Source organism: Acinonyx jubatus, chromosome E4, assembly GCF_027475565.1.
Source record: "Acinonyx jubatus isolate Ajub_Pintada_27869175 chromosome E4, VMU_Ajub_asm_v1.0, whole genome shotgun sequence".
Classification (NCBI taxonomy): Eukaryota; Metazoa; Chordata; class Mammalia; order Carnivora; family Felidae; genus Acinonyx; species Acinonyx jubatus.
In genome coordinates, this window is record NC_069395.1 from 67,472,544 (window position 1) to 67,493,620 (window position 21,077).

Sequence of the window (21,077 nt, forward strand, 5' to 3'; positions counted from 1 at the left end):
TGCTTAGCTGCAAGCAGGGTGCACACACAGTGAAGTGAGGAATGAAGGCGGAGCCAAGTCAACCAAAGTTTTGAATACCAGCGTGAGCATCTATATGGATAAGGACCACTGAAAAGGGCAGCCACGTGATCTGCACTTCCGAGGGAAAAATTACCCTGCGGTACCTTGAGTAAGAAGAGTCATGTGTTCACGTCTCACAGCCTTCTGATTCCATCTCCCCCCCCCCCTCCCCGCCCGACCCCAGCCTCAACACGCGATTAACCAAGCGAGCAAACGGAAACGAAAGCCGATAACTGCGAGCGCGTGTGTGTGCACGCTGTCCGTTTGTGTCTCTTTAACTGCATAAAACTTTACGGGCAAATACGGACATTTACCAAAATTCTGGGCAGCTTCTAGGCCAAGCTCTAGTCCTGCACTGGACGTGCTAGACAAACCGGAGGCGGAAAATCGGGCAAGACAGCCAGGTTTCCGAAGGCGGCGGACGCCGCCCCCCCCCCCCCCCGCACACCCGCCGGGCCCGCAGGGGGCCTCCCTGCGGGTTCATCCCGCCTTCACCGTCCCAAGCACCCCAGGTTCGGGGTTTGCTAAGGTTGCAGCCAGGACCAAGGCGGCCTCGCGCAAGCTGCGGTCCGACCCCGACGCGCGAGCGGGAAGACGCAAGACGATCGCCGGAAGCCCCAGCAGCCGCCACGCGCCCGTGTCCGCGCAGCGGGGAACAATAAAGTTGAGCGTGTTCAAAAGGGGTCCTCGGCATCCAGGGCCCGCAGGACAAGCCTGCAGGATAGGCCGCCCGGAAAGTCCCGGGTGTGGGCAGGTCTCCTCGTCCTCGGTGACGTTCTCCTCACTCGCGGTGGGACAGCGAAGGTACAGCGCCGGGGGCACGGCCCGGGCGGCGGGCGGGCGGGAGAAGGCGGAGCGGCCTGCCCGGCGATCGCCGAGGGCAGCCCGGTGAGGATCCCGGTGCCCGAGGAGCCCAGCGTCCTGGCTGCGGCCTCCCGGACGCGCGATGAAGCCCCGGCCCGCGAGGTTCGTGGACAACAGGCTGAAGCAGCGAGTCGTGCAGGTGGGTATCGTGCGCGGCCCCTTCTCGGCGGCTCCCGGGCCAGCCTGGGCCAGCCGTCCGTCGCGGCCCGGGTCCTGGACGGGGTGCGGGCAGCCCTCCCTCCGCGGCGGGGCTGCCGGGGCACGGGGACGGGGCGGACCCTGAGGAGCCGGAGACCGGGCGGGTGTAGACCCTGAGGAGCCGGGGACCGGGCGGGTGCGGACCCTGAGGAGCCAGCACAGGGGCGGGTGTTTGGAGTGGGTTTGACGTTGTAATAGGTCTTTTGCATCTGGTTTTCTTGTTTTAAGTTTGAATTCACCTATTTTGAGAGAGAGCGAGAGAGGGAGAGAGAATCCCACCAGGCTCTGCACTGTCAGCGCAGAGCCTAATGCGAGGCTGGATCCCACGAACCGTGAGATCGTGACCCCAGCCAAAGTCAGTCGCTTAGCGGCCTGAGCCCCCCCAGGTGCCCTGCCTAGGGTTTGTCATTTTTGTAGCCCTGGGTAGACAGTCTGTGTGCTGAATGCCTTGCAGACGCACAGTCTGCAGATACTCTTAGGAGGAGAGGGCCCGTTCCTTCACTTTGCACTTGGCGGGGGGCGGGGGGGGGGGGAATGTATACTTTGTTTTTCTTTAATTTGCCAGCGCTGCCTCCTCCTTTGCGGATCAGTTTCTTCCACCAAATTCTAAATGTTGGAAGTGGCTTGAGTCCCTGTGCTGTTTCTCTGTCCTCTTACCTACTTCCTGGGGGATTTCATCCAATCTAAAACCCAAAAACACTATCTATTCACTAAAAATACTATAAACACGAAGCCCAATACAAACACAGTTATAAATTAAATGAAGATATATTCACTTTATTATTTTATTTATTATTGAGAGACAGCATGAGCATGGGAGGGGCAGAGAGGGAGACACAGAATCCGAAGCAGCTCCAGGTTCTGAGCTGTGAGCACAGAGCCCCACGCGGGGCTTGAACTCAGGAACTGTGACATCATGACCGGAGCTGAAGTCGAGGCTCAACCGACTGAGCCCCCCAGGCACCTCTATAGGTAGTATTTAAAGTGAATGTCTTGGGGCGCCTGGGGGGGCTCAGTCGGTTGAGCCTTGACTTCAGCTCAGGTCATGATCTCACGGTTCCTGAGTTCGAGCCCCGCGTGGGGCTCTGTGCTGACAGCTCAGCTTGGGATCTGTGTCTCCCTCTCTTGCTGCCCCTCCCGCACATGTGCACTCTCTCGCTCTCTGTCAAAGATAAATAACCATTAAATTTTTTTTTTTTTTTAGAAAATACTATCTATATATTCCTAGAGTTATGTCTCCAGTGTGGATTTTATCTTGAACACCCAGCTGCCCACTAAACATTTCCTCCTGAGTGACCAGTGCCTCCACCAACATATCCACACTGAATTTTTTTGTGTTCTCTCCAAACCTGTCCTTTCTTAATGTTCTCTGTATCAGTAAATGACACATTGTCGGGCCAAAAATCTTAACAACCATTATTATTCCTTTGTTTCACATTCTTTTTTTTTTTTTTTAATTTTAGAAGGAGAGAAAAGAGTGCGTGAGCAGGGGGCAGGATGCAAAGAAGGAGAGAGAGAGAATATTAAGCAGGCTCCTTGCTCAGCCCCAGCCTGACCTGGGACTCCATCCCATGACCCTGGGGTCATGACCTGAGCCGAAATCAAGAGTTGGACAGTCAACAGACTGAGCCACTCAGATGTCCCTGTTTAGCTTCTATAACCAATTAATTAGCAATTTATTTGTATACTCCAAACCTAGCCACTCCTTTCCATCTCCACCTCCAACCATCTGTGCCCAAACCACCATCTCTCTTTCTGTCTCTCTTCTTTTTTTAGCATTTTATTTCATCTGTAAGGGAGAGAGCAGAAGAGGGGCAGAGAGAGGGAGAGAGAGAGAATCCCATGCAGGTTCCACCGTCCACACAGAGCCTGACGTGGGGCTCGAGCTCACAGTTCCGTGAGATCACGACCTGAGCTGAGATCAGGAGTCAGAGGCTTGGCCAACTGAGCCACCCAGGTGCCCCAAAACTGCCATCTCTTCATTAGAATATGACCGTAGCCCCCTAGGTGAGCTCTGTGATTCTGGTTTTATATAAGGTCTGTCCTTCGTTAGGGCCGCCAGGGAGGTCCCTTTAAAGAGAGCTTGCAGGGGCGCCTGGGTGGCGCAGTCGGTTAAGCGTCCGACTTCAGCCAGGTCACGATCTTGCGGTCCGTGAGTTCGAGCCCCGCGTCAGGCTCTGGGCTGATGGCTCGGAGCCTGGAGCCTGTTTCCGATTCTGTGTCTCCCTCTCTCTCTGCCCCTCCCCCGTTCATGCTCTGTCTCTCTCTGTCCCAAAAATAAATAAAAAACGTTGAAAAAAAAATTTTTTTTTTTTTTTAAAAAAGAGAGCTTGCAGGGCCGCACTCACAGAGCTCCGGTGGACTCCCAGAGTGGCTGAAGAAAACCCCTCCTACAGAGCCTGCCACGTTCTGGCCCCCGTCTCCTCCTTGCCCTTGTGTCCCTTGCTGTCCTGCCTGCTTCCACTGTCCTGACCACACTGACCTTCGCTCTGGGAGCTCTCAGCTGGCTTTGGATGTTTCACCACCTGCTGCATCACTTTATTCAGGAGGTGTCTCAGCAGTGACTCCTGATGGCTAGATCCAGTGGCCCTTCTCAGTCTTCACCACTTCACATTCTCAGTTTTCGCCTATTGTTATTACTTGGGTTCATTATAAAAACACTAGGTTCTTGCGGTTTAAAATAGAAGGGACAGAGGGTGTAAAAGAAAATGACTTGCTTTCATCTTCACGTCTGTAGAGGTCAGCATGGAGAGTTTATACATATGCCTAGATTTTATTCACATGGACGGGCTCATCCGCGTTGGTTCTGCTTGCTCTGTTCACTTAGCGGTAGACTGTAGTCCTCTCCCCACACGTAGTGCGTTTGTCTCCTATTAACAAGGGTGTTAGTTAGTTACATGTTGCTGCATAACCACCCCCAAATTTAGCTGTTATTTCTGTTGCCGTCAAGGAACTGTTTGCTTGTGGAGATGAGATGTACACAAATATGTGTAATCCAACATTAATTGTAGCAAGTGACTACACGCGATAGGAGTCCAGAGAAGGGGAAGGTTCGCAGGAACGGTCCTGCTTTGTGTGTCTAGCCTCTTGTCACTGGAGGTATTTGTGCCAAGACCATTAGGGGTTCTTGGGAAGAAGCTGCGGTATGAAGGCAGGCATCCCTTGACGGGATAACCAGCAAGCCTGGACACGTGGAAGCTGACAGACATTGTGGTTTGAAATCTGGCCCTGTAATTTACGCGCTCCCAAGTAATTAGCCTTTTAAAGGCCCTTAAACTTTCCCATCTATAAATTGGGAAGACTAACATCCACCTCATAGGATTGTGAGTGCTGCTGAAAGACTATGTGATGCAGCAGGTGCACAGCGCACCAAGCGCACCAAGTTTCTTGGGAGTTTTTCGTGGTGCCTCCAGGCCAAAAGTAGTAATACCTGCTAGGTCTGTTTATTAGGTAGTTACATTCAAGCCACTTAGTGACTATATAGTCCAAATAACTTAGTAGCTTTTTGAAAAAATAACATGTAAAAATGGAAGGAAAATTAACATAGTGGTATTTCATTCTTAACTGATCACACGAATGGGATTTGTATGCCTATTGGATCAGATTGACCCTGCCGTTCTCATTTCCTGTTCCACATTCATTTTTGCATGGGATTTACTTACAGCAATGGCTAAAAACCCAGTTTTGTAAAAATATGACACCGTCAAAAGGTGATTTAATATTGAAACCATGAATTTTCTCAGGCTGGAAGTCCCTGCAGTGTTGGACAGGTGGCAAATGTTATATGTTCCCTTAAATTCAAAATAGCCTTTGATGCCCTTGTGAGTTTAGTGCTTTGTTCTGGGGTATTTGGGAATTTAGGATACAGTAAGCACTCACTACCTTACAGCTATTCTAATTGTTGCTATTGTGTCATCGTAGCGATTAATAATGTTAATTAAATTCTCTGGTTCCAGACTTGACAATTATTTAGTAATTTTTATTTATGTTTTTGATACGCTTAATAATGAATTTACATTATAGCATAACATGTTTGAGTAGCTCAATCTCTGATTAAAATCTGAGTGTGAAAGATTGAGTGTTGAATATTTGTTGTATTTTCTGTTTCAGTACCTCACCAGTAACAGATGTGGCAAATATGTGGACACTGGAGTTTTAGCATCTGATTTACAAAGAATGTACAGGTAAAGAGATGTAGTCTCCAGATTCTTGCCTTTCTTTCCTACCATTTTGAGTTTCCATCTCGCCCAAATTTTCAGTTGATATTATCGCTGCTGGCATTAGTTCACCAGTCCGTAGGTTCAGAATTCAGTTATACAAAGATTTGTCAGGTACCTGTTATGTGCAACGTGCTGTCCTTGTTACTAAGGGCAATGGCTGCTGCTTCTCTTTCAGTACCTTCCAGACTGGTCAGCAGTATGGCCTCTTCTCGTATCTCATTAAAGGATTAAAACCAGTAGGCATGGTCTGCCTGAGCTTCCTGGCTACTTTGAAACATCTCTAGGCTTCCTACTAAAGATTCCGTTTTTCTCTCGTGTCTCTAATCCCACCCCTCCTGATAGGTCCCTCCGTTAATTATTACCACTTTGTATATTTCAAAGTCTCCTGTTTTTTTCTTCTCAGTATATTAGTTTGCCATAAAAAAGTATCAGAGGCTGGGGAGCTTAAACAACAGAAGTTTAAGTCCTCACAGTTGTGAATGCTAGAAGTTAATGGTCACTGTCTCTCCTTGCATTGCAGATGGCTGTCTCCTCCCTGTGTCCTAACATGGTCTTTCCTTTGTGTGTCTGTCTGTATTCTAATCTCTTCTTGTGTTATTATTTTTTTAAGATTTTATTTTTAGGGGTGCCTGGGTGGCTCAGTCGGTTAAACGTCCGACTTCGGCCCAGGTCATGATCTCACACTTTGTGAGTTCGAGCCCCGCATTCGGGCTCTGCACTGCCAGCTGGAAGCCTGGAGCCTGCTTTGGACTCTGTGTCTCCCTCTCTCTCTGTCCCTCCCTAGCTCATGCTCACAGTTTGTCTCTGTCAAAAATAAATAAACTTAAAAAAATAAAAATTTAAAAAAAAAAAGGAAAAAAAAATATTTTTAAGTAATCTCCATACCCAAAGTGGGGCTCAGACTCACAACCCTGAGATCCAGAGTCAGGCGCCCCTCTTATTCTGGGGTGCCTGGGTGCCTCAGTCAGTTAAGTGTCCAACTCTTGATTTTGGCTCGGATCATGATCTCATGGTTCATGGGATTGAGCCCCGTGTCAGTCTCTGTGCTGGTACTTTGGGGCCTGCTCGGGATTCTTTCTCCTCTTCTCTCTCTTCCCCTCTCCAGCTTGCACTTACTCTCTCAAAATAGAATAGAATAGGATAGAATAAGATAAAAGTCCTGTAATTCCTCTTATCCTGATTACAATACCAGTCGTATTGGATTAATTTGCTTCAGTGCTCTGTCCTGTGGGCCCACTAGGATGGCTGCCCTGCCCTGCCCTTTGGAACCGAGGAGACCGTGCCGCTCCCCGGGCCCGTGCCCCCTGGGCTGATGGTGGTGGTGGAAACCCTGCCAACCTCTGAGCTTCCTTCTGAGGCGTTCATCCCTTTTCTTGAAGGATAACACATGTCTACAGCTGGATGGCCCCTCTCCTGTAGAATCCCAGAAGTCCAGCCACCTTCCTTCGTTTCATCCTCCCTGTCTCCTCCAGTACGAGCTACTGGGGTTTCTGATGCTGTAACCCCGTCTCTAACCAAAAAAAATTACAGTAGTGAAAATGTAAACTCACAAGTTACTCAAAACTAAGCTTATGGTCGGTGTGAATTCAGTGACAGTTATATATTCATGCAAATTAATGGGATCAACTTAGATTGGTTTTAACGGGAAAATGTTGGTGGAGACCATTGTACTAAGCTTCTTGTTCTGTTTTTCAGTATAGACTATGGTCGAAGAAAAAGAAATGCTTTTAGGATTCAGGTAGAAAAAGGTGAGTCTTTTAGTGTTAGAGCTGAATTATTAATGAAGTTAAAGAATTGTTTTAGCTCACGACTATTTCTTTTTGTTTCAGTATTTAGCGTAATTACCAGTGAGAAAGAACCTAAGGATCTAACAGAATTAGAAGATGAGCATCTGGCCAAAAGAGCAAGACAAGGTGAAGAGGAAAACGAGTAAGGATTACAGAAAAGGGGGTGACTTGAAAACCATGAACCTGATCACATACATTGCCAGTTGTGAAATTTTCCGTGGCTTTTCCTTGCCAGCGAGGCTGTGCAGAATACCTGACCTCTCCAGACCTTTGCTTTGGGCACACTGAATGCTCACTATTGCCCAGAGAGGTTGGATTCTTTCTTTGTGCCTTTGTATGAGTGGTTTTCTGTAGCTGGAGGGTTCATTCCCATTAGGAACTCCCACTCAGCTTTCAAGAGGCCACATTAGTGCCTTTGTGGGGCCTTGGCTTCCTGAGTATTTCCTTAGCTCCTGGTTACAGATCTTTGTTATGATGCTTATCATATGGCTTGAGGTTGTTTGTATTGAGAGTTTTTATCATGAATCGATTTTACATTTGTTAAATATTTTTTTTTATTTTTTTTTTACATTTTATTTATTTTTGAGAGAGAGAGAGAGAGAGAGAGAGAGAGAGACAGAGCACAAGTGGGGGAGGGGCCGAGAGAGAGGGAGATACAGAATCTGAAGCAGGCTCCAGGCTCTGAGCTGTCAGCACAGAGCCTGATGTGGGGCTCAAACCCACGAACTGTGAGATCATGGCCTGAGCCGAAGTCCGTTGCTTAACTGACTGAGCCACCCAGGCGCCCTGTTAAATACGTTTTATGCACTTAATGAAAGATTCTGTTATGGTTGTCTCCCTTTGTTCTGTTGGTGAATTACATTAATTTTTGAGTGCTAAGCCAGTCTTGTATCCTGGGATACACCCAACTTGGTCCAGATATATTATCTTTTTTTATATATTATTAAATCATTTTGCTAATTATTTTTGGAGATGGTTATGTTTGTATTCATAATGGCCTGAATTTTTTTCTTTTTTGCAGTGTCTTTGTCAGGTTTTGGTGTTAGGGTTATTCTGGCTTCATACTGTTTGGAAAATGTTTTTTGTCTCTATTTGACAAAAAAATTGGTATAATGTTACTGTTACTGCTTTCTTAAATAGTTTGTTAGAATTCATCTCAGCCTGGAGGCTTCTTTTTGGAAAGGATTTAGATAACAGTTTTGTTAGACAAAGAACTCTTCCTATTTTTCTGCTTCTATCAGCTTTGGTAAGTTGTACTTTTAAAGAAAGTTGCCCATTTCATCTGAAGTGTGGAATTTGTTGGCTTAAAGTTTTCAAGATATCCTCTCGTTTTTCCTTTTTTTTTTTTAATTTTTTTTCAGTGTTTGTTTATTTTTGAGAGACAGAGCGTGAGTATGGAAGGGACAGAGAGAGGGAGACACAGAATCTGAAGCAGACTTCAGGCTCTGAGCTGACAGCACAGAGCCCGACGCGGGGCTTGAACCCGCGAACCATGAGATCATGACCTGAGCCGAAGTCGGATACTTAACCGACTGGGCCACCCAGGCACCCCTCGTTTTTCTTTTAATGTTTATAGGATCTGTGGTGATCGCTCCTTTTCACCTTATAGCTGCATTGCTGCCTTTTCGTTTGGATTTACCATTATTTTCTTAACTAGTTCCACACTCGTGGACAGTTGGTTGTTTCCAGTTTTGCACTGTCGTACACACAGTAAATAATCCTGCAGCACATATATCTTTGTATATGTTTTTTTTTTTTAATGTTAAATTCTTGAAGTGGTATTGCTGGGGTCAAAGATGTCTTTTTCAGAATTCTGTTACATTTGGAGTTCTTTTACCAAAAACGTTGCCTCAGTTTATATTCCAGCAACTTTGTATAAAGACTTCAGGGTGCCTGGGTGACTCCGTTGGTTGAGCGTCTGACTCTTGATTTAGGCTCAGGTGATGATCTCGCGGTTTGTGGGTTCAAGTCCTGCTGACAGTGTGGAGCCTGCTTGGGATCTTCTCTTCCTCCCTGTCTGCACCTCCCTTTGCTGTCTTTCTCTCTAAATAAATAAATAAATAAATAAACTTAAAAAAAAAAATAGAGTGCGTTTCTCTGTACCTTTGCAATTCTAGTTACACTGTTATGTAATCTTTGCCAGCTTCCTAGGCAAAAATTGATGTTTTTATTTGTAGTTTTTTGATAACTAGTGAGATTAAAACTTTTTGACTGTTTCATGTTTCCTTTGTTAGTTGCTTGCTTATGGGTTTTGTCTGTCATATGAGAGCCGACTCTTGGTTTGGGCTCAGGTCATGATCTTGCAGTTCTGTGAGTTCGAGTCCTGCTTTGGGCTCTGCTCTGACACTTGGGATTCTGTGTGTGTGTGTGCGTGCGTGTGTGCATGTGTATGTCTCAAAAATAAATAAACAAACTTTAGAAAATAAAAAAGTGTCTTTTGGTTAAGAAGTTCTGCATCTTTACCTAGTCAGATATGTCAGTCTTTTCCTGTATGGTTTGTGCTGAAATACTCAGAAAGATGTCTCACAACAATATGTGGAATCCTTGTTTCTTTATAGCATTCCATTTAACTCTTTAATCCACTTTGTAGGGTATAAATTGTAAGGCAAAATTATTTCTTTTCCAAATAGTTGAATAATCCACCTTCTTTACATTGATTAGAAACGCCCAAAAGTATATTAATAGAATTTAATGAGTAGCAAAAGAATTCATGTCTTAATTATAAAGATGGGTCATGTCATGCATGTAAACCTTTTTACTTAGGAAGAGTCCTTTTTTTATTAATTATTTTCTAAAGAAACACCATTGAACAGTAGCAGGGTCCATCACCTCTGGGTTATAATGAGCTGAGCCTGCACTACAGTTTGTAGTTAATAGGATTTATCCCTGTTTCTCATGCATCATATGAAAATCTCTCCTACCTTCATTTCTCATGGGCAGACTTGGGAAAGCTACCCTGGGCACACAGATGGGTCATGTTGAATTTGTGAATTTGTTACTCAGTTACTTGCTGGAATATTTCCTTTTGTTGGCATCTGATGTTCCTAATGAGACCTTTGGGTTTGATAGGACTCTGCACTTCACTTTTATTTATTGCGTGCATTAAAATAACCACAGTTTTGGGGCACCTGGGTGGCTCAGTCGGTTGGGCGTCCAACTTCGGCTCAGGTCACGATCTCGTGGCCCGTGAGTTTGAGCCCTGCATCGGGCTCTGTGCTGACTGCTCAGAGCCTGGAGCCTGTTTCAGATTCTGTGTCTCCCTCTCTCTGACCCTCTCCCGTTCATGCTCTGTCTCTCTCTGTCTCAAATATAAATAAACGTTAAAAAAAAAATTAAAATAACCACAGTTTTTAAGCATTTACGTGTATTCTAAGGACTTTGTCAGCTTGTTTAATCCTCTAATGACTCAGAGATGTGAACGTTACATGTTATCTTCTCTTTATAGATAAGAAAGCTGATGCTCAGAGAGGTTAAGTAGAAGCTAGTAACCAGTAACCAGAATTCTCAGATCGCAAAGCCTTGGGCTCTTAAGCACCATAATACTTTGCCTTAGTAAATTTTTTGTTTGGGGTAGTAATTTTTTTTAGGATGTGGGAGCAAAGCCTTTAAAATGTTTCTTTTCCTCTTCTTACTGAGGTATACTGAAAGCTCTTCAGATCATGATTCAAATATGGAAGATTACCCAGATCCACAGGTAAGCCAAACATTTAATGGACCCACTTTTATTTTTTTTTTAGTCATTATGAACCCTCCTTAAAAAAAAAAAGTGTGGAATAGAATAAGAGATTTAAACATCATCATCAAGGGGCGCCTGGGTGATCAGTCAGTTAAGCGTCCCGAATTCGGCTCAGGTCATGATCTTGCGGTTTGTGAGTTTGAGCCCCGCATCGGGCTCTGTGCTGACAGCTCGGAGCCTGGAGCCTGCTAAGGATTCTGTGTCTCCCTCTCTCTCTGCCTCTCCCCTGCTCACCCTCTGTCTCTCTCTGTCTCAAAAATAAATGAAACATTTAAATAAAATTTTTAAACATCTTCATCAATACTTCTGTGGACAGTGTTGAGGAGTCCTTGGGAAGGCCATCCTTTCAGTATTTGTGTTTATGGCCTGTTTTATAGGAAGAAGAAGGGAAGAGAATGGCCTGAAATAAGGGTACACAGGAATAGAAAGGGGAATTAATAGTAAAAATTGAGAAAAGGATACATTTTCTGCTAAAGGGCTGCAGTTGCCAATAAGTAAGGTTGCATTTAAGAGACATATTTAAGTGATTCCAGATGATTTATAACTTACTCTCTTTTGTTCCCATTGGTAATTCCATTTTTTTGATTTATTGACAAAATCAGGATGATAATGACATGTGATCTGGTTTTGAGTTGATGAGATAACAGTGGCTCTTCTTGGCCAGCTCATTGTCAAGCCCAGTTCTGTTATATGTTTTAATAGTTCATTATTTATTTTGAGAGAGAGAGAGAGTGAGCAGGGCAGAGGTGGAGAGAGAGAATCCCAAGCAGTTTCCACGCTCAGCGAGGAGCCGGATGCAGGGCACAAGCTCACAACCGCAAGATCATGACTTGAGCCAATATCATGTGTCAGAGGCTGAATCGACTAAACCACCCAGGGGCCCCCAATTCTGTTATATTTTTAATTTTTTTTTTTTAACGTTTATTTATTTTTGAGACAGAGAGAGACAGAGCATGAGCAGGGGAGGGGCAGAGAGAGAGGGAGACACAGAATCCGAAACAGGCTCCAGGCTCCGAGCTGTCAGCACAGAGCCCGACGCAGGGCCTGAACTCACGGACCGTGAGATCATGACCTGAGCCGAAGTCGGACGCTCAACCGACCGAGCCACCCAGGCGCCCCCTATGTTATATTTTTAAAAAGCGAGCACGCTTCCTCGGTTTTCTTTAACTTTCATTTATTAAGTGGCGGTGAAGCGGGGGCACATCTGTTTGAACAGGAAATGTTGGTGAAGCATCTGTCAACACCCGTGTTTTCTGACTGGAAGTGCTGTGAGGGAAGCTGCTGGTGGCTGCTCGTGCGGGTAGCCCGTGTCCGTGCGCGCCAGCGCGGTGACGTAGGCGATGTCGTGTTTCTGCCAGGCGGCAAATCACATGAACAGCTCCCTGCTCTCCTTATATCGGAAAGGACATCCCGACTCTGCTTCACGGACTCCCGAGATGGATCACAGAGAAGCCACCGTCTCGGCCCCACGGACACCTTCCGGAACAGACTCCATTCCTTCGAAGACCCCTGCCAGGGGTTCAGAGGGAGGGTGGTTTATTGATAGAACTCCCGGTGGAAAGATGGACCTGGCAGGCGAGAAGAGCAAGCACAAGAAGCCAGGATCTGAGAGAGAGGTACTTCCGTAGTGATGTGTTCACGGCCCCGTTACCGCCACCGCGTCTTTCCAAGTGCAGGCCTTCTGACGGAGATGACCTTCCTCCAGATTAGTCTCCACACGCAGATGTCTCTTTACGAGTTAAGTCGGGTGGTTCTTTCGCGTGTTAAGAGTGACTCCGTTCAGTCTAGAATCAGAGTCCTCACAAGTAATGGCCGGGAAAGCCCTGTGTGCGTGGCTGTCCTGCTGGCACTTCAGTCATCTGCTGCCCGCCTCCCCGCTTCGCCTCAGCCACCGTGGCCTGGTGCTGTTTCCAGAGCACCCACTCACTCTCACCTGGGGCGTTTGCACTCCTGCTTCTGTCTGAAACGCCCCCAGATTCCTGTGACTCACACCATCTTGTTTCCCTGTAATCTTCGCAGAGTCACATACTGACGTGTTAAATAGCACGTCGTGGGATGCTCTTTCCTGCCTCATCTCCTTTTGGTCAAGCCCTTGTGACCACTTAGAACTTACTGTAGAAGTGTTTAGTTGGGTTTCTTCTTTGTCTTCTGTCTTCAGCTTCGGAGAGCAAGACCTTTGTTTTGCTTCATAGTGTCTCCCTGGCTAAAATGCACCCAGCACGTTGTTGTCAGGCAGTTGGTCGAATTCGTGCCTGATGAACTTTCCGAGGTGCATTTACTAGCGCGAGTTAAAGAATAGGTACCTCGTCTGCGTGTTATGTTTGGAAGGCTGGTTGTTGTCAGAGGAAGGGAAGTCAGCTCGTGAAACAGCTGTGTGGTTCGTGTTGAGCCTCAGGTAATGCCTTCAGGGAGCCTGTATAAACAGGCACACCGTGAAAATGTACTGAATAAGGGACACCCTTTTTTTTTAACCTTTCTAAGTTGCAGTATACTGTACATAAAAGTGAAGCTGGATGAATTATCACAAAGTGAACACACTGGGCACCATCCTTAACTGATTTTTTTTTTCTTTGAGAGAGAGAGCGAGAGAGGCACGCGAACGAGTGCAAGAGGGGCAGAGAGAGACAGAGAGACAGAATCCCACGCAGGTGTCCATTGTCAGCACGGAGCCCAACGTGGGGCTCCCATCTCCCCAACTGTGAGATCATGTCCTGAACCAAGATCAAGGGTGGGACATTTAACCCACTGAGCCATCCAGGTGCCCCCTTAACTGATTCTAATGCCTGGCATTAGATCCCCTAGGAGAGGGGATTTACAGTGATCTGTCCCACGATAGGCCCTGAGTATGCCCCCGGGGCTCACTGTCCAGTGTGGTAAGTGCTAGCCAGCCGTGGCTCTTGAGCACTTGAAATGTGGCTAGTGCAAATGAGGAACTGAATTGTTCATTTAAATTTGTAAAATAATACTTCAGTTATTAGAAAACTTCTAATATGGGGCGCCTAGGTGGCTCAGTCAGTTAAGCGTCCGACTTCAGCTCAGGTCATGATCTCACAGTTCATGAGTTCGAGCCCCACATCGGGCTCTGTGCTGACAGCTCAGAGCCTGGAGCCTGCTTCAGATTCTTGTCTCCCTCTCTCTCTCTGCCCCTCCCCCCCCTCATGCTCTATCTCTGTCTCTCACAGGTAAATAAACATTTTAAAAAAATTAAAAAACAAGAAAACTTCTAAGTATGTTTGGAACAACTTGGGCATGTGAATGTACTCTTTCAGCTGTAAGTTTTATGAAGTCTAAATGCAAATTAAATATTTCCCACTAAAATTTAGTGTACGAGTTGACATGTGCTATTAGCATAAAATACATGTTAGACTTTGGAGACTTACTATAAAAGATAATGTAAGACCTCTCAATTTTTTATACTGACTGTATGTTGAAACGATAATATTTTGAGTATATTTTGTTAAGTAAGGTACTAAATTTCACTTGTTGATTTCCCCCTTTTTTAAATGTGGCTACTAGAACATATTTAAAATTTTGTATGTGGCATTGTGTTTCTCTTGGACAACACCACTGTAAGTGGTTTTCGAGAACCACTTACTTGATGTGGCAAAACCGTTCTCCTTTTGAATTTTCACTAGACCTTTTTCAAACCTCTTTGTGTTAATCATGTTTCTAGAGGACATTATTGCAAGGTTAAGGGAATAGCTTGAGTCTTAAGTTGAATTATACTTTTTTATGGCTTTCAAAGCAGCTCTGTAGTCATATTTAATTTAGCGGTTCATCAGGCATCACATGAAGACCAACTGGTGAAAAGCTCAGTGAGAAATTAAAGGTGAACATGAGCATCTCACCTCCCGTGAAAGAAACAAGGAGAGTTGCTCAAATACAGGGCAGATTATGGTAGGCTATAATACAGTTGCAAATTCAGCGTTCTGGGAATATGGGCATGAGATTAACTCTAACGAGAAGAATCGTGTGTCAGGGCATAAACTGAGCTTTACAGCTGTGGAAAAGAAGGATGCTCTCCAGCAGCTACCATCCTGGAGCAGAGAGGTTGGGAATAGCCAAGGTAGGTGCAAGTGCCAGGGCAGAAATGGGGTATTTTAGGGCTACCTGGGTGGCTCAGTCGGTTAAGCATCCAACCGTTGATTTCGGCTCACATCATGATCTCTCTGTTCATGAGTTCAAGCCTTGCGTCAAGCTCTGTGCTGACATCGCAGAGCCTGCTTGGGATTCTCTGTCTCCCTTTCCCTCTGCCCCTCCCTTACTTATACACACATTCTCTCTCTCTCTCTCTCTCAAAATAAATAAGAATACACTTAAAAGAAATGGGGTATTTTAAATAATGACCACCTTTTTGTTTTTGTTTAAAAAAAAAAAACAAAAAACCCAGGCGTCCCTGGTTTTTGTTTTTTATTTACTTAAGTAATTTCTCCACCCAAACTCATGACCCCTAGATCAAGAGTTGAATGTTCTTCCAATGAGCCAGCCAGGTGCGCCTAAATAACAGCCCTCTTTAAGAAAACATTGCCATTGTAATTTCAAGCATGGCATATTTAAATTTGTTTTCTTTCCAGGATTCCAAAGACGCTTCTCTGCTGGAGAGTAATGAAAAAAGGAAAGGCAGGCTGAAGCGCAAGGGAAACAAAAGGAAGAAAGACCTTCAGGAAGTAGACGGAGAAATACAAGATGTCCTGCAGAGGAAAGGTGAGCCACGGGTCTGGGGGGCTGAACATGCTGTGAAAGAGGCTTCGCTAGTCCCAGCTGTCGTTCTGGGGGGCCTGCTGTGTGCGGTTCATGAGAAAACACTTCGGTGTCTCATGGTCTGTTTACTTAAACATTATTAAATGCAGCGCTGAGTTACTACTGAATCACTAATCTTTTTGTCTCCTCGTTTGATTGCCAGCTAAAGCCAAGGGGCTGGAATTACAGATCTCCAAGGTGAAATTTGAAGATGTTGGAGGCAGCGACACGACATTAAAAGTTAGTTCACATTCAGAATTTTACTCAGATGGTGTATTGCCAATCAGTTATTCACAGAAAGCAGCCTGGAAGGGGGGGGGGGGGGTGGTGGTGAAACTTGGCCGGTACCCCGAAGGGTGCTGAGGGATAAAAGAAACAGTACCTTCCGCTTTTCCACCACTAATTATGGTATACGTAAGGTTCGTGCTTTGTAAGTAATACTGTTGTACGCAAAAAATTCTAAGAGAATACTGTGCAAGATTATATGCCAACAAACTGGGCAATCTGGAAGAAATGGAGATTCCTAGAAACTCAAACGCACTACCCAAACTGTAAGTAACCCTGTTAGTTATTGTCCAGTATCTACTCTGCCAGTTACCGTGGTGGTTACTTTCCATCATCAGTGCGAGGTAGCTGTTACCACAGCTGAGGACACGGAGGCTTAGGCAGGTTCCTGTGGAGTCCCGCCGTAGGTCTCAGAGCCGGGGCTCAAACTCATGAGTCTGCTGCTTTGCAGAACAGGTTTCCTTCCACTTGGATTCCTTCTCTCTCGGGCCGTGAAAGACCTCTTTCCTGTTTATTCCCTGCTAGGAAGTCTGCAAGATGCTCATCCACATGCGTCACCCGGAGGTGTACCGCCACCTGGGCGCCACCCCGCCGCGTGGGGTTCTCCTTCACGGGCCGCCGGGCTGCGGGAAGACCTTGCTCGCGCACGCCATTGCAGGGGTGAGCTTTGCTGACACGCCTTTGCTTCTGTTGCTTTTGTTCTGTTTGTCTTTATTTTCCTCTTTGGTCAACTTGAACCAGACTTGACGTATTCCCAGGAGGACTGATCCTCTCTTCATTTTTCACCTCTTTCATGCAGCTCTTTGTGAGATGCTATTTTTTTAATGCATCCGATTATTTATATGGCAAAGGTTGGGTGGGAAGCAAAATAATATGGCTGTAAATACCCTTTTTTTTAACACACAGTGTATATTTTAGTTCCCTTTTTCCCTTTAAGCCAGTGATTCTCAAAAGCAGTAAATAAGGAAACCAAGGACTATATTGTTTTTCACAGCTAAATATACTGAAAATCTCCATTCAGAGTCACATTCTTATACTTTTTAGTGTTAAAATAACGTTTCTGAAATGGTAATAATACTTAGTTGGCAAAATAAAGTTAGCAATCTTATTTTCATCCCATGAGTTGTTTTTGGAAACTGTTGGGTGGTAAATGCAAAATGTCCCAGTGACTTCCGTTTGAAGAATAGCGTGTCATAGTGGCTACTAATAGGTTAGGATCTGCAGGATCGGCGCTCTTAGGGGACGACAGGTTTGCCTCGCTTGTTCCTCTGTTGAACAAAGTGTCCTGTGACAGGTGCGTGCCAGATGCTGGAAAACAGTGATAAGTACAGAAAACCCAGGTTTACGTTCAAGGAGCTTTTCAGTCTAATAGGAGAGGCCGACATTAAGCAGCTATCATACAAGTAAACGCTGTGCACGGTCACAGCAGAAATGAGTGGAGACAGGAAGTGTGGGATGCTAGCTGGTCCCAGGTTGCCCGTGGTTGAGGAAGTGATTTTCAGAACAGCTTGAGGATGAGTAGGGCTTAGGCAGGCTTATTGCCCTCCGTGCTGGTGGGGCCGCAGTGGCTGCTCCTCCTTTATGACAGGAACCTGTCCTCTGCCGACTAACTGGCTCCTCCTCTGGATGCAGGGGTGAGAAGTGCCTGTAGCGTGAGTGGGAAGGACTGTCAGAACCCTTGCCCTTTCCTATTAAGTTGTTCTGGCTCGGGGTGTCTGGGTGACTCGGTCAGTTGAGCGTCCAACTTCAGCTCAGGTCATGCATCGGTCTCTGTGCTGACAGCTCAGAGCCTGGAGCCTGCTTCAGATTCTGTGTGTCCTTCTCTCTCTGCACCTCCCCTGCTCACACTCTGTCTCTCTCTCAAAAATAAACAAACATTAAAAAAAAGTTTTTTAAGGAAAAAAAATTGTTCTGGCTCAGCTATAAGTCGGGGGTAAACATGTCTCTGCATATTCAAGACCCTTTATTCAGAAGACGTAACGACAATTTCATGGTGACTCCTATGAAGTAAAAACAGGTGGAAGTATCTGGTCGCTGTGTTTGAATTAAACTGTAGATTTTTAAATAATGGTTTTCATCGGACCAACACAAAAGATGAAGTTCCTCAGAAAAGAGGTCATTTTAAAAATTAAATTTTGAGGGGCACCTGGGTAGGGCTCCGTCAGTTGAGCATCCGACTTCAGCTCAGGTCATGATCTCACAGTTCGAGTTCGAACCCCATGTCGGGCTCTGTGCTGATGGTGCAGAGACTGTTTGGGATTCTCTCTCTCTCTTTCTCCCTTTCTCTGTCCACCCCCTCCCCCATGCTCTTTCTCTCTCTCTCTCAAAACTAAACTTTAAAAAAAAATTCACTTTTGAGAGAGGGACTGAATAAGGAAAAGGGAGGGGGAAGATAAATTTTCAAAATGTGGTCATTCTTTCCTGTGTTTGTCCCCAGGAACTGGACCTCCCAATTCTGAAAGTAGCTGCCACGGAGATTGTATCCGGAGTGTCTGGGGAGTCTGAGCAGAAGCTGAGAGAATTGTTTGAGCAGGCAGTGGTGAGTCAGCTAGTGACCCGCGTCGGGCTGTCGGCTCGTGCGGCGTTACGACGGAGAGCCTGTCCATCCAGGGCCAGTGTCTGTCAGCCTGGTCGCCTGCCATCCTCTTGTAAACTTGGTGACCTGTTATCCGTGATGACTAAATATTTAAAGTAGATCCACTGATACAGACTGTTGGATAACATCGTCTGTTCAGTCTGAAATCAAGTGTAACTGTAATTGGTGAAAAGTTCTGGGCTGTCACACCCAGTGGGTGTTTGCTGAAAATAGATACCCTGGGCCACCTGGGTGGCTCACTAGGTTAAGCTTCAGTCGGTTAAGCTTCTGACTTCGGCTCAGGTCATAATCTCCCAGTTCATGGGTTCCAGCCCTACGTCAGGATCTCTGCTATCAGCTCAGAGCCTGCTTGGATCCTCTGCCCCTCCCCCACTAGCGTGTGTGCATGCGATCTCTCTCTCTCTCAAAAAAAAATATTTTTTAAAAATTTCTTTTATGTTTTTTACTTTTGAGAGAAACAGAGAATGTGAGCGGAGAATGGGCAGAGAGAGATAGAAAGAGAATCCCAAGCAGGCTCTGCACTGTCAGCACAGAACCTGATGTGGGGCTCAAACTCATGAATCTTGAGTTCAAGACGTGCGCTGAAATCAAGAGTCAGACACTTAACCAACTGAGCCACCCAGACACCCCACAAAAATAAACAAACATCAAAAAAACAAAGAAAATACATTATCCTTGTGAGATTTTCTGTCACTTTCACTTTGCACAAATTAAGTTACCAAACAACTTGTAAGTAGTATGAAAATTTTTAACATTTAGGATTATCACATTCTAAAAACAACCATAGAAATGCCAGGATAAACTCTTCTCCTTTTGCCTAATTGAACTTGTACAAAGAAAATCTTGTTAACCAGAGAAATTACGAGACTGGATTTTATCCTAATTGTAATTTATTTCTGAATTACTATTGAATTCGCTATTTAATTACTATTAAATTACCGTTAATTACTATTAAATTACTATTTAATTCACTATTAAAATGTGGGTGTTTAGGAACATCTGGGGAAGACATTTACATCCTATTAGAACTTTATCCTGAGGATACGTGATAGTTACAGGCCTGTGCTTGCCAGTCGGAGTCATGGTCTCCAGTCCTCGTGCCTCCATGCACTGACCGCCTGGTCGTGGACAGAAGAGGTTTAACCACTGCAACCCTTAGTTTCCTTGCCGGGAAGCTGGGTTAATAACATTACTCAAGGGGTGCCTGGCTGGCACAGTCAGCTAAGCGTCCAACTCTTGATTTTGGCTCAGGTCATGAAGTCATAGGCTCATGGTCTTGGGACCGAGCTCCTCCTCGGGCTCTGCAGTGACTCCTTGAGGTTCTGTCTCTCTTAGCCCCTCTCCTGCTGGCACTTGCACTCCTCTCTCTTTCTCAAAATAGATACGCTTTAAAGAAAATAATAATGCTCAAATCTCACGGCAGTTTGGGGCGTATTAAATGGGAGGATCCTTACAAACCCTCAGTGGCCTGCCCAGCTCATGGCAGATGCCCTGTAGATGCTGTGACATTGTGCACACTTGAGAGTCACTAGTTGTCACTGTAGTTAAAACTAAGAAAAAGTGAAAAGATCAACTTTATGTCATTATTTGCACCCAGAATATGTAAGGGTTGTTGAACGTGGCCAGTATAGAAGCTGGTAAGAAATTAGAAGAGAACTTGTATTTTAGCAATAATTGAGAAAATATTTTTTTCTTTCTAAGTTTTTATTTAAATTCCAGTTTATGATGGCCTTTTGTGGTATTTTTATTTCCAGTCAAATGCACCCTGTGTCCTCTTTATTGATGAAATTGATGCCATTACCCCCAAAAGAGATGTTGCTTCAAAAGATATGGAACGAAGGATTGTGGCCCAGCTCCTAACCTGCATGGACGGTCAGTTTAAAAAATTACGTTCATTTTAAGATGATAAATTGTGTTTCTTTTACCAGTGTAAGTAACATGTGAGGACAGGAGCCATTCAGGTAGAATAAAGCTGAGAGTAAAAAATCCTTTTCATAAAGAATTAGATCATTAATTTTTTGGAGTGCATCTGACGGCTATTTTAATGCATTTATACACAGACATATACTGACATTGTTTTGCTTCTTACAATGCTGAGATCGCACCATACACCTTGTTATATATAACCTGTTGTTTGCATCTTTTTTGTTTATTTCTTTATTTTGAGAGAGAGAGAGAGCATGCAGGCGCATGAGTGGGGGAGGGGCAGACAGAGAGGGGGGAGAGAGAGAGAGAATCCCCAGCAGGTTCACGAGCCGTGAGATCATGACCTGAGCTGAAATCAAGAGTTGGACACTCAACCGACTGAGCCCCCCAGGCGCCCCTGGTTGTTTGTATGTTAACAGTACATGTGGGAAATGTTGCTGTTTCAGTGCCTTTGTGTTGGCCTGCTTGACTGCTACGGGGTTCTCTTTAGGACAGAGTTCTGCTGCTCGTCCTCTTGGCTGCGGGCATTAAAACCCACATGCCCCAGCAGTGGGATCAGCTTTGCTCCCATCCCGGTCGCAGCGCCAGGGGCGTTCAGCACGCGCAGAGCGTCATCACGTGAACGCGCGTGTGCAGCTCACGATGCTGCCTGAAGTATTAGGTGC

General features: G+C 45.4%; 1 protein-coding gene across 4 annotated transcripts in view; it reads left to right on the forward strand.

The window, feature by feature from the left end:
• The first annotated feature begins 740 nt into the window (after positions 1 to 740).
• The window catches only part of NVL (nuclear VCP like), a 90,000-nt gene continuing 69,663 nt past the window's right edge, over positions 741 to 21,077 (forward strand). For 2 of the 4 annotated variants that reach the window (XM_027046358.2, XM_053209767.1), the window contains exons 1-11: positions 743 to 1,063; positions 5,233 to 5,306; positions 7,038 to 7,090; positions 7,172 to 7,271; positions 10,766 to 10,823; positions 12,224 to 12,481; positions 15,440 to 15,569; positions 15,769 to 15,845; positions 16,416 to 16,550; positions 18,328 to 18,429; positions 20,241 to 20,358. In XM_027046358.2, the coding sequence (XP_026902159.1) occupies positions 1,007 to 1,063; positions 5,233 to 5,306; positions 7,038 to 7,090; positions 7,172 to 7,271; positions 10,766 to 10,823; positions 12,224 to 12,481; positions 15,440 to 15,569; positions 15,769 to 15,845; positions 16,416 to 16,550; positions 18,328 to 18,429; positions 20,241 to 20,358 (1,162 nt within the window). In that variant the 5' untranslated portion in view covers positions 743 to 1,006. Of the gene's footprint in view, positions 1,064 to 5,232; positions 5,307 to 7,037; positions 7,091 to 7,171; positions 7,272 to 10,765; positions 10,824 to 12,223; positions 12,482 to 15,439; positions 15,570 to 15,768; positions 15,846 to 16,415; positions 16,551 to 18,327; positions 18,430 to 20,240; positions 20,359 to 21,077 lie in introns of all 4 variants that reach the window. The other 2 variants (XM_027046361.2, XM_027046360.2) reach the window with 2 other exon arrangements.